This window comes from Castor canadensis, chromosome 2 (genome assembly GCF_047511655.1).
Source record: "Castor canadensis chromosome 2, mCasCan1.hap1v2, whole genome shotgun sequence".
Lineage (NCBI taxonomy): Eukaryota > Metazoa > Chordata > Mammalia > Rodentia > Castoridae > Castor > Castor canadensis.
The window spans coordinates 16,665,098-16,677,178 of NC_133387.1; the positions used below are offsets into that span (position 1 = coordinate 16,665,098).

A 12,081-nucleotide genomic window follows, 5' to 3' on the forward strand; every position below is an offset into this window, starting at 1 on the left:
CATTAAAAATTTGTTTTCCAAATATTCCATTAAAAGTGTGTTTTCACGGGGCACCAGTGGCTCACACCTGCAATCCTAGCTATTTGGGAGGCTGAGATTGGGAGGATTGTGGTTCTAGGCCAATTTGTGAAAAAAAGTTTGTGCGACTCCAGTTCAACAGAGAAAAACTAGGTGTCATGGTGCACCTGTCATCCAAGTGACAGCCGGGAGCCCAGGTCCGCTGGGCAAAAAGTAAGTCTATCTTCCCTATTTCCAACAAGGGAAGAAAGGGCTGGAGGTGTGACTCCAGTAGTAGAGCACCCTCCTTTTAAGTACAAAGCCCTGAGTTCAAATCCCAGTACCACCAGAAAAAAGTTTTCTTTTACAAACAAGGTAAAACAGTATTAACAGCGTTGGAGAATCAAGGATGATTTCAATTTGTTGGGTTTTTTTTTCTTTATTTGTGGTCTGCTTTATCTGATCTTTTTTTTATTGTTTTATTATTCATATGTGCATACAATGCTTGGGTCATTTCTCCCCCCGCCCCCGCCCCCTCCATTACCACCCACTCTGCCCCCTCCATCTCCCCCTCACCCCCTCAATACCCAGCAGAAACTATTTTGCCCTTATCTCTAATTTTGTTGAAGAGAGAATATAAGCAATAATAGGAAGGAACAAGGGTTTTTGCTGGTTGAGATAAGGATAGCTATACAGGGAGTTGACTCACATTAATTTCCTGTGCATGGGTGTTACCTTCTAGGTTAATTCTTTTTGATCTCATCTTTTCTCTAGTTCCTGGTCCCCTTTTCCTATTGGCCTCAGTTGCTTTAAGGTATCTGCTTTAGTTTCTCTGCGTTAAGGGCAACAAATGCTATCTAGTTTTTTGGGTGTCTTACCTATCCTCACCCCTCCCTTGTGTGTTCTTGCTTTTATCATGTGCTCAAAGTCCAATACCATTGTTGTCTTTGCCCTTGATCTAATGTCTACATATGAGGAGAACATACGATTTTTGGTCTTTTGGGCCAGGCTAACCTCACTCAGAATGATGTTCTCCAATTCCATCCATTTACCAGCGAATGATAACATTTCGTTCTTCTTCATGACTGCATAAAATTCCACTGTGTATAGATACCACATTTTCTTAATCCATTTGTCAGTGCTGGGGCATCTTGGCTGTTTCCATAACTTGGCTATTGTGAATAGTGCTGCAATAAACATGGGTGTGCAGGTGCCTCTGGAGTAACCTGTGTCACAGTCTTTTGGCTATATCCCCAAGAGTGGTATTGCTGGATCAAATGGTAGATCAATGTTTAGCTTTTTAAGTAGCCTCCAAATTTTTTCCAGAGTGGTTGTACTAGTTTACATTCCCACCAACAGTGTAAGAGGGTTCCTTTTTCCCCCGCATCCTCGCCAACACCTGTTGGTGGTGGTGTTGCTGATGATGACTATTCTAACAGGGGTGAGATGGAATCTTAGCGTGGTTTTAATTTGCATTTCCTTTATTACTAGAGATGGTGAGCATTTTTTCATGTGTTTTTTGGGCCATTTGAATTTCTTCTTTTGAGAAAGTTCTGTTTAGTTCCCTTGCCCATTTCTTTATTGGTTCATTAGTTTTGGAAGAATTTAGTTTTTTAAGTTCCTATATATTCTGGTTATCAGTCCTTTGTCTGATGTGTAGCTGGCAAATATTTTCTCCCACTCTGTGGGTGTTCTCTTCAGTTTAGAGACCATTTCTTTTGTTGGGCAGAAGCTTTTTACCTTTATGAGGTCCCATTTATTTATGCTATCTCTTAGTTGCTGTGCTGCTGGGGTTTCATTGAGAAAGTTCTTACCTATACCTACTAATTCCAGAGTATTTCCTACTCTTTCTTGTATCAACTTTAAGAGTTTGTGGTCTGATATTAAGATCCTTGATCCATTTTGAGTTAATATTGGTATAGGGTGATATACAGGGATCTAGTTTCAGTTTTTTGCAGACTGCTAACCAGTTTTCCCAGCAGTTTTTGTTGAAGAGGCTGCTATTTCTCCATCGTATATTTTTAGCACCTTTGTCAAAGACAAGTTGGTTATAGTTGTGTGGCTTCATATCTGGGTCCTCTATTCTGCTCCACTGGTCTTCATGTCTGTTTTTGTGCCAGTACCATGCTGTTTTTATTGTTATTGCTTTGTAATATAGTTTGAAGTCAGGTATTGTGATACCTCCTGCATTGTTCTTTTGACTGAGTATTGCCTTGGCCATTCGTGGCCTCTTGTGTTTCCATATAAATTTAACACTAGATTTTTCAATCTCTTTAATGCATGTCATTGGAATTTTGATGGGAATTGCATTAAACATATAGATTACTTTGGGGAGTATCGACATTTTTACTATGTTGATTCTACCAATCTATGAGCATGGGAGATCTCTCCACTTTCTATAGTCTTCCTCAATCTCTTTCTTCAGAAGTGTATAGTTTTCCTTGTAGAGGTCTTTCACATCTTTTGTTAGGTTTACACCTAGGTATTTGATTTTTTTTGAGGCTATTGTAAATGGAATTGTTTTCATACATTCTTTTTCCGTTTGCTCATTGTTAGTGTATAGAAATACTAATGATTTTTCTATGTTGATTTTATATCCTGCTACCTTGCTGTAGCTATTGATGATGTCTAGAAGCTTCTGAGTAGAGTTTTTTGAGTCTTTAAGGTATAGGGTCATGTCATCTGCAAATAGGGATATTTTGACAGTTTCTTTACCTATTTGTATTCCTTTTATTCCTTCTTCTTGCCTAATTGCTCTGGCTAGGAATTCCAGTACTATGTTGAATAGGAGTGGAGATAGTGGGCATCCTTGTCTGGTTCCTGATTTTAGAGGGAATGGTTTCAGTTTTTCTCCGTTAAGTATAATGCTGGCTGTAGGTTTGTCATATATAGCTTTTATAATGTTGAGGAACTTTCCTTCTATTCCTAGTTTTCTTAGAGCTTTTATCATGAAATGATGTTGGATCTTATCAAAGGCTTTTTCTGCATTTATTGAGATGATCAAGTGGTTTTTGTCTTTGCTTCTGTTAATGTGATTTATTACATTTATTGATTTTCATATGTTGAACCACCCCTGCATCCCTGGGATGAAGCCTACTTGGTCGTGGTGAATAATCTTTTTGATGTGTTGTTGAATTCCCTTTGCCATTATTTTGTTGAGGATTTTTGCATCAATGTTCATTAAGGAGATTGGCCTATAGTTCTCCTTTTTGGAGGTGTCTTTGCCTGGTTTTGGGATAAGTGTAATACTGGCTTCATAAAATGTGTTTGGCAGCTTTCCTTCCCTTTGTATTTCATGGAACAGTTTAAGGAGGGTTGGTATCAGTTCTTCTTTAAAGGTCTGATAGAATTCAGCAGAGAATCCATCAGGTCCTGGACTTCTCTTTTTGGGGAGACTCTTGATTGCTGCTTCAATTTCATTTTGTGTTATAAATCTATTCAGGTGATTAATTTCCTCTTGTTTCAGTTTTGGATGATCATATGTATTTAGAAATCTGTCCATTTCTTTAAGATTTTCAAATTTATTTGAACATAGGTTCTCAAAGTAGTCTCTGATGATTTCCTGGACTTCCATGGTGTTTGTTGTTATCTCCCCTTTTGCATTCCTGATTCTACTAATTTGGGTTTTTTCTCTCCTCATTTTAGTCAGGTTTGCCGGGGGTCTATCGATCTTGTTTATTTTTTCAAAGAACCAACTTTTTGTTTCATTAATTCTTTGTATGGTTTTTTTGGTTTCTATTTCATTGATTTCAGCTCTTATTTTTATTATTTCTGTCCTTCTATTTGTTTTGGGATTTGCTTGTTCTTGTTTTTCTAGGAGTTTGAGCTGTATCATTAGGTCATTGATTTGGGATCTTTCTGTCTTTTTAATATATGCACTCATGGCTATAAACTTTCTTCTCAGGACTGCCTTTGCTGTGTCTCATAGGTTCTGGTAAGTTGTGTTTTCATTTTCATTGACTTCCAGGAACTTTTTGATTTCCTCTTTTATTTCATCAATGATCCATTGTTCATTAAGTAATGAGTTATTTAGTTTCCAGCTGTTTGCATGTTTTTTGTCTTTACTTTTGTTGTTGAGTTCTAGTTTTATTGCATTGTGATCAGAGAGTATGCACGGTATTATTTCTATTTTCTTATATTTGCTGAGACTTGCTTTGTGCCCTAGGATATGATCTATTTTGGAGAAGGTTCCATGGGCTGCTGAGAAGAATGTATGTTGTGTAGAAGTTGGATGAAATGTTCTGTAGACATCAAGTAGGTCCATTTGATCTATTGTATATTTAGATCTTGGATTTTTTTATTGATTTTTTGTTTGGATGACCTATGTTGATGATAATGTGGTGTTAAAGTCTCCCACAACCACTGTGTTGGCGTTTATATATGCTTTTAGGTCTTTCAGGGTATGTTTGATGAAATTGGGTGCGTTGATATTGGGTGCATACAGGTTGATAATTATCATTTCCTTTTGGTCTATTTCCCCTTTTATTAGTATGGAATGTCCTTCTTTATCTCATTTGATCAATGTAGGTTTGAAGTCTACTTTGTCAGAGATAAGTATTGCTACTCCTGCCTGTTTTCGGGGGCCATTGGCTTGGTAAATCTTCTTCCAACCTTTCATCCTAAGCCTATGCTTGTTTCTGTCAGTGAGATGGGTCTCCTGTAAGCAACAAATTGTTGGATCTTCCTTTTTAATCCATTTCGTCAAGCGGTGCGTTTTGATGGGTGAATTAAGTCCATTAACATTAAGTGTTAGTACTGATAGGTATGTGGTGATTCCTGTCATTTAGTTGTCTTAGTTGTTTGAAGGTTTGATTGTGTGTACCTAAGTTGAGTTTACTCTCTACTTTCTTGCTTTTTCTTTTCCTGTGGTTTGGTGCTGCCTGTCTTTTCATGGTTAAGTTGGGTTTCACTTTCTGTGTGCAGAATCCCTTGAAGAAACTTTTGTAGCGGTGGCTTTGTGGTCACATATTGTTTTAGTTTCTGCTTATCATGGAAGACTTTTATTGCTCCATCTATTTTGAATGATAGTTTTGCTGGGTAGAGTATCCTGGGGTTGAAGTTATTTTCATTCAGTGCCCGGAAGATCTCACCCCACGATCTTCTTGCTTTTAATGTTTCTGTTGAGAAGTCTGCTGTGATTTTGATGGGTTTACTTTTGTACATTACTTGTTTTTTCTCTCTTCCAGCCTTCAATCTTCTTTCCCTAGTTTCTGTACTTGTTGTTTTAATGATGATATGTTGTGGGATAGTTCTATTTTGATCTGGTCTGTTTGGTGTCCTGGAGGCCTCTTGCATCTGTATGAGAATATCTTTCTCTAGATTTGGGAAATTTTCCGTTATTATTTTGTTGAATATATTATGCATTCCCTTCCCTTGCACCTCTTCTTCTTCTTTGATTCCCATGATTCTCAAGTTTGGTCTTTTGATGGAATTGGTGAGTTCTTGCATTTTCTTTTCACAGGTCTTGAGTTGTTTAATTAATAGTTCTTCGGTTTTTCCTTTAATTACCATTTCATCTTCAAGTTCTGAGATTTTGTCTTCTGTTTGCTCTATTCTGCTGGATTGGCCTTCCATTTTGTTTTGCAGTTCTGTTTCGTTCTTTTTTCTGAGGATTTCCATATCCTGGGTGGTTTCCTCTTTAATGTTGTCTATTTTTGTCCTGAGTTCATTTATCTGTTTATTCATCATGTTCTCTGTTTCACTTTGGTGTTTATACAGTGCTTCTATGGTTTGCTTTATTTCTTCTTGTGCTTTTTCAAGTTCTCTATTTTTGTTGTCTTGGAATTTCTTGAGTGTCTCCTGTACATTTTGGTTGTCCCTATCCAGTATCATCTCTATAAAATTCTCATTGAGTAACTGTAGTATATCTTCTTTTAAATTATTCTTGTGGGCTTCACTGGGTTCTTTGGCATAGTTTATCTTCATTTTGTTGGAGTCTGGATCTGAGTATCTGTTTTCTTCATTCCCCTCTGGTTCCTGTACTAATTTTTTGCTGTGGGGAAACTGGTTTCCCTGTGTTTTCTGTCTTCCTGCCATTGCCCTTGGTGTTGTTACTGTCCCTGTACTGTGCAATTAAGTATTTTCTAGCTTGTAATAATAACAATGGTAATATTTAGAATGGAAGGGTGAGAGGAGATGGAAAGCAAAGAAGTTAAAGAAAAAGGGAAAAACAAATAAACAGACAACTAGGAAAAAACAAAACAAAGAATCAAAGAAAAAAGTTTCAAAGATATAAACAGGGAGCGTTAGTGTATTAATTGACAGTAAGCTGAACAGGCATTAGAGGGACAGAGAGAGGATTGAAAATAAAAAATAAAAAGAATAAAGATAAGAATAAAAATAAAAAATAAGTAAATGAAAGAAAAAATATATAAATAAAATAAAATAAAACAAAATGAGAAATAGAAGAAAAAAAAACCTCCACATTCAAAATGCAATGAAGTTTCAGTCTTAATAATTTTGGTGTCTGTCTCAGCCTCTAATCCTGGAGATGGTGCCTAGATGTTGTTCTGTAGTTGTCTCATCAAAGAGGACACATACAGTAGAACAAAAGTGCACAAACAAACAAACCCCACAAAGTGTCCCAAGTTCAAATGCAATACAGTTTCAGTAAGTTTTTCAGCATGCAGGTGTAGTTCAGTTGTTTTCTCATCAAAGGTAGGGAGAGAGAAAAAAAAAACTCTGGAGACAGGTCTGTGAATGGTTATCTGTGGCTGTGGCTTGCCTGCCTGCTGCTGTCAGCCTGCTGTTGCTGGAGGCATTATTTATGCAGATCTCTGGGGTGAGCTTAACACTCACCTGGCCCCGCAGACTTTGCTTACTCAGGTTCTCCTGTGCATGAGCCACTGCTACAAGCTTTCCCCTTTCCAAGCACACTGGGGGAGGTGACACTGCACCTGCTTTCTCAGGCCTGCATGTTTATTTACAGCTCACATGGGAAGTAGGTCTTCCCCCCTCTCCTGTGGAGTTTTCCTCCCACTGCCACTTTTACAAGTTTTTCTGCTCCTGATTACTGGGCAGTGCTGCTGCTCCTGCCAGCCACCATGTTTGTTTACAGCTCATGTGGGAAGTGGGTCTTCCCCCGTCTCCTGTGGAGTTTTCCTCCCTCTGCCACTCTCACAAGCCTTCCCGCTCCTGGTTGCTGGGTGCGCACCCCCGCTCCCGCCGGAGTCTCTCCTGCCCACCCAGCTTGTTTATTTACAGTTCCGGGAAGGATTCCCCTCACCCCCTCTTCAGCGCTCATTGTGCCCCACCCTCTTTGCAACGTGTCTTTATTGTTCTTACTGCTTATTACTCAGTTTCTCTTTTTTCCCCGGGTGGAGGTCGGTCTGTTCAGGGGGCTATGCTGTTCTGGCCCAGGGTTGTCTGTGGGAGTACCGTGCACGGCTTAGCTCACCTGGTCCGCATCTTCTCAAGCCGTCTGAGTGCAGGCGACTGGCGGCCCAGGGGCCCTCCTGGTTTCTCCATTTAACGTGAAGTGGAGATATTCTGCGCCGGCTGGAAGTGTGGAGGGGTCAAAGTTTTGCCTCTTCTCAGTGGTTTTTCCTGCAAGGTGTGTCTCCAGCGTCTCTCCAAGATTTCACTATAGGAGGCATGCTTTCTGCTTCCTCCCTCTAGCTGCCATCTTGGAATCTAGGTTAATTCGTCTTGATCTAACCTTTTCTCTAGTTCCTGGTCCCCTTCTCCTATTGGCCTCAGTTGCTTTTAAGCTATCTGCTTTAGTTTCTCTGTGTTGAGGGCAACAAATGCTAGCTAATTTTTTTAGGTGTCTTACCTTTCCTCATATCTCCCTTGTGTGCACTCGCTTTTATCTTGTGATCAAAGTCCAATCCCCTTGTTGTGTTTGCCCTTGATCTAACGTCCACATATGAGGGAGAACATATGATTTTTAGTGTTTTTGTTTTTTCAAGACAGTATCTCACTAGGTAGCCCAGGCTGACTTTGAACTCAGTGTGTAGCTCTCAATCATCCTATCTCTGTCTCCCAAGTGCTGGGATTACAGGTGTGCACAACTATGCCTGGCAACAGAATTCATTCATTCATTCTTGTGGTGCCCTGGATGGAATCCAGGACCTTGCACATGCTAAATTTTAAAATTCTCTTTTTTTTTCCTTTTCTCTACTTTGAACTTGAGTCCTTCTCATAATTAGAGGGAAAGCAAATACTTTAAACTTCCATTATGGTTATTCCAACACAGTGCTTCACTGTGTTTGGTTTCTGAAGTGCAAATCCAAGTTTCCATGACCTGTAAGGGTGGGCATGATAGGAAGCTTTCGAAAAATGGCCTACACTTGGAAGGTGTGGACTGTGAGAGGAGGATGGCCTGGTTGCACATTTGATGATGGCAGAAGACTGAGCGGCTACAGATAAGCAACTCAGGGAGGAAGCTCACGTCCAGGAGGAAGACTCCTTCCTTGCAGGTCCACTAACAAGTCCTCTTTTGTCACTGCAGATTTTGCTCATCTCGTTCCTGTGGGGAGCCTACTTCTCCTTGCTGACCTCTTTCTCCCCCTCCTACATCTGGTTTGTCTTTCTGAGGACCATGGTGGGCTGTGGCGTGTCTGGCCATGCACAAGGGTAAAGACTCCCACAAGAGATCCCTGGGAGAGAAATATGTCCCCACAGGCTCACACGCCTGTGCTCAAGAGACCACAGCATCAATGGCCTCACTTCTACTAAATATTTTATTTCATTAGGTGCAATTTGTTCATCAAAATCATGCTCGGTGATGAAGCTAGTAAAGGGCTATACTGACCACATCTTAGCTTTTTGTTTCAAACACTTGTCATTATTTTTTTTTAAGACCAGTATTTTTCTTTTGGAAGTACTGGGTTTTGAACTCATGACTTTGCACTTGTGAGGCAGGCATTCTACCACATGAGCCATGCCTCCAGACCTTTTTGCTCTAGTTATTTTTGGTGATAGGGTCTTGCTTTTTGCCCAGGCTATCCTGGACCATAATCCTCCTATTTTAGCTTTCCGTCATCATTGTGACAACAGGCATTTGCCACTATGCAAAGCTTTTCTTCCATGGAGATGGGGTCTTAAAAACCTTTTTTACCCTGGGCTGTCCTAGAACCACGATCTTCCCAATCTCAGCCTCATAAGTAGCTAGAATTGCAGGCATCAGCCACTGGCACTCAACAGACCAGGAAATCCTTGCTAGATTGAATACATCTAAAAAGTGCTGAAAAAGTCAAACCAGGGCTGGGGATGTAGCTCTATGATAGAGTGCTTGTTAAGCTTGCACAAGGCCCTGGGTTTGATCCCTAGCACTAAAAAAAAAAGAGTCAATCAAAACACAATTTATTAATTTCTTGAACTTGTTGGAAGTTTAATTTGCCCATAAGCACCCGTAACATGTAATGGTCAGGAATGACATTTTAAAATGCCGTTGCCCTTGATTTAAGACTATGCCAGAATGAATTTGCAAAAAGTGAAATGTATTGAACTGGCCTTCGGCTTCCTGCCCTTGGGTGAGTGTGCAGGTCTTTTTGTGCATAGGTGTGAAAGCTGTCATGTTAACTGTTCGGTTTGGGAACCTGCTTAAAATGAACAGGGCCCCTCAGGCTGTTCTTTCCTGAGTGCCTTGGAGCAAGTTATCCTTAAGATATAGTGGAGATGTCAAAGCCCCTAATTATTGCCTTAATGAGGTGGGGAAAGAATTGTTCTTCCCTGGGGCTTAAGTTAAGCAGCCCTGTGAGCTTCAAGAAGCTGTATAGAATTTAAAACAGCCCTCAGGAAACAGCCAGATAAATTTGTTAAAACCCCAACCTGGCGACAGACACGAGCAGTTAGAAAACCATTGGAAATAAATCCATTTATCCTTCTATTTACAGATCAGTATGCACTAAATTAGAAAGCTGTGGGTTGACTGTCCTTAGCTGAGAACATTATTTGCCTTCCTCAGGGTATATTTTAATTGAATGTTTTAGAATGAAGAGTCAGGCTTGGGAAAACAGTTTACCAACGCTTCTTGTGGCAAAGGAGATAAAACGACTATCTCCTAAGTGAAGAGAGTTTGAAATCACTTTCAGAGTAAAATGGCAACAGAGAAGCTGTTCTAAGTTATTCTCTTCTGTGGATGTTGACTGTAGTAATTATACATTGCTGTCTTGTGAACTTTTGTGTTTTGGATTCATTATCCCTGTGATCAGAAAAGTTATAGTTGTTCAAAGCAAAGACATTTGGTTTTGCACAAACAAAACTGCTGTTTTTCTCCTTCCTACTTAGATTAATCATAAAGACTGAATTTTTGCCAACAAAGTACCGAGGCTACATGCTGCCCTTGTCTCAGGTAAGGTAGTGCTGTAATTAATGCTACTGACTCTTCTGCATCCGACAGGAGAGGTGCGCAAATGTTTTCTGGTCACTTGATTTGTCCTTGGTTGGTATACTGCCTGTTATGTGGCATCAGTGCTTGAAGCCAGAGGTCCAGTTCCAAAGTTTTCTGAGGCTAGGACTTCTGTCATCCAACAGTGGCATCTGAACAGAGGACCACCCTTTTCAGTACCCAGGAGGTACTCTAGAGGCTGGACTCACTGGGAAGGCCCCTGCGGGGACCCTTCTGTCCTCACCAGTCTTCAGAAGGGGCAGTAGCTGTGACCCTTCAGGGTGTCCTCCTTTAGGGATGCCGGCATCTGCAAGCCCATCACTGGCCAGCCCGAGGGACTGTGCCACAGCTGTGTCCTCATAGCTGAGTCTTCCTCAGGGGAGGAGACTTGGATGTCCCCTCCCCCCCAGTCCTCCTCAGACCCCTGCTGGCTGCAGATGAGGGGGTTTTGCATCCAGAGGCTACATCAGTCTAGATACACTGTCCCACTCTTTGTTGTTTTGGTTCTGTTTCTTTTTCTTTGGTAGTACTAAGGTTTGAACTCAGAGCTCTCACTTGTTAGGCAGGTGCTTTACCACCTGAACCATTCTGTATTGTGTTGGGTGTTTTTGAGATAGGGTCTCACAAACTATTTGCTTGGCTGATCTTGAACCATGATCCTCCTGATCTCTACCTCCAGAGTAGTTAGGATGACAGGTGTGAGCCACTGGCACCTGGCCTCCCTGTCCTATTCTTGATGCCCTTGCTGTCTTAAAACCCTGACCTTTTGCTGGGTTCAGGAAAGAGATGACCCTTCACACTGAAGTGCTGTGCATTTGCCAGTAAGTGAAGCAGTAGGAGAATACTGGTTTATTTCTTTTAACACTGAATCGAGGCAAAAACAAAAGAAGAAAGAGAGGAAGGAAGGGAGGGAGGGAAGAAGGAAGGGAGTAAGGAAGATAGGAAGGAAGGAGGGAAGATAGGAAGGAAGGAGGAAGGGAGGGAGGGAGGGAAGGGGGGGAGAGAGAGAGAGAGAAAGGCAGAAAGAAAGGAAGAGAAAAAGACACACCACATTGTGACTCTACATTCCTCCCAGGTTTCTTCTTTACACTTTTGTTAGGGTGAATGCACACACTTTTAACTTGTAGTTTGAAGTTTACACTTAACCTCATTTAATAAACCTCGTTTTTCTCAAGCTTGTCTTTGGACGTTTTCTCTTCCATCTGCCTGATACTGTGGCACACATCCTCATTATGTCCCTTCCTTGGCAGTCTCAGTTTCCAGGTCTCCTTGGGTCACCTAGCTGACTCCAGCAGTGTTAGCTGTCTCTATATAGTCACCCCTTGGTACCAGGGGGAGATTGGTTCCAGGATCCCAGAGGATTCCAAGCTCTGTGGATGCTCCAGTCCTTCACATAAAATGATGCAGAATTTGAATTTCAGGCACACATCCTCCTGTATACTTGAAATAATCTGTAGATGGCTTCAACCTAATAAATGCTATGTCAAGACTTGTTCTGCAATCGTTAGGTAATAGTGACAAGAAAATGTCTGTATGTATTCTGAAGACATTTAAAAAAAATTGTTTCCACACATGGTTGGCTAAAACCCCAGATGTCGAAATCCCTGGATATGGAGCCCAGGTAGATGTGGTTGACTCTAACTATGTTATCTTCTACCTGTCTCCTAAAATCTCTATCAATAGCCTAGAGCTCCTCTCTGAACTTCAGACTTAGGTGGCCAGTCACCTGAGTCACTTACATCTCTTACAGG

At 40.9% G+C, this 12,081-nt stretch overlaps 1 protein-coding gene across 2 annotated transcripts in view; it reads left to right on the forward strand.

Annotated features, from left to right (window-relative positions):
* Positions 1-12,081, forward strand: part of Svopl (SVOP like) — a 65,649-nt gene that overhangs the window by 19,902 nt on the left and 33,666 nt on the right. Inside the window, exons 6-7 of one of the 2 annotated variants that reach the window (XM_020152988.2) lie at positions 8,450-8,574; positions 10,231-10,294. In XM_020152988.2, the coding sequence (XP_020008577.2) occupies positions 8,450-8,574; positions 10,231-10,294 (189 nt within the window). The remainder of the gene's footprint in view (positions 1-8,449; positions 8,575-10,230; positions 10,295-12,081) is intronic. The other variant, XM_074062266.1, reaches the window with a different exon arrangement.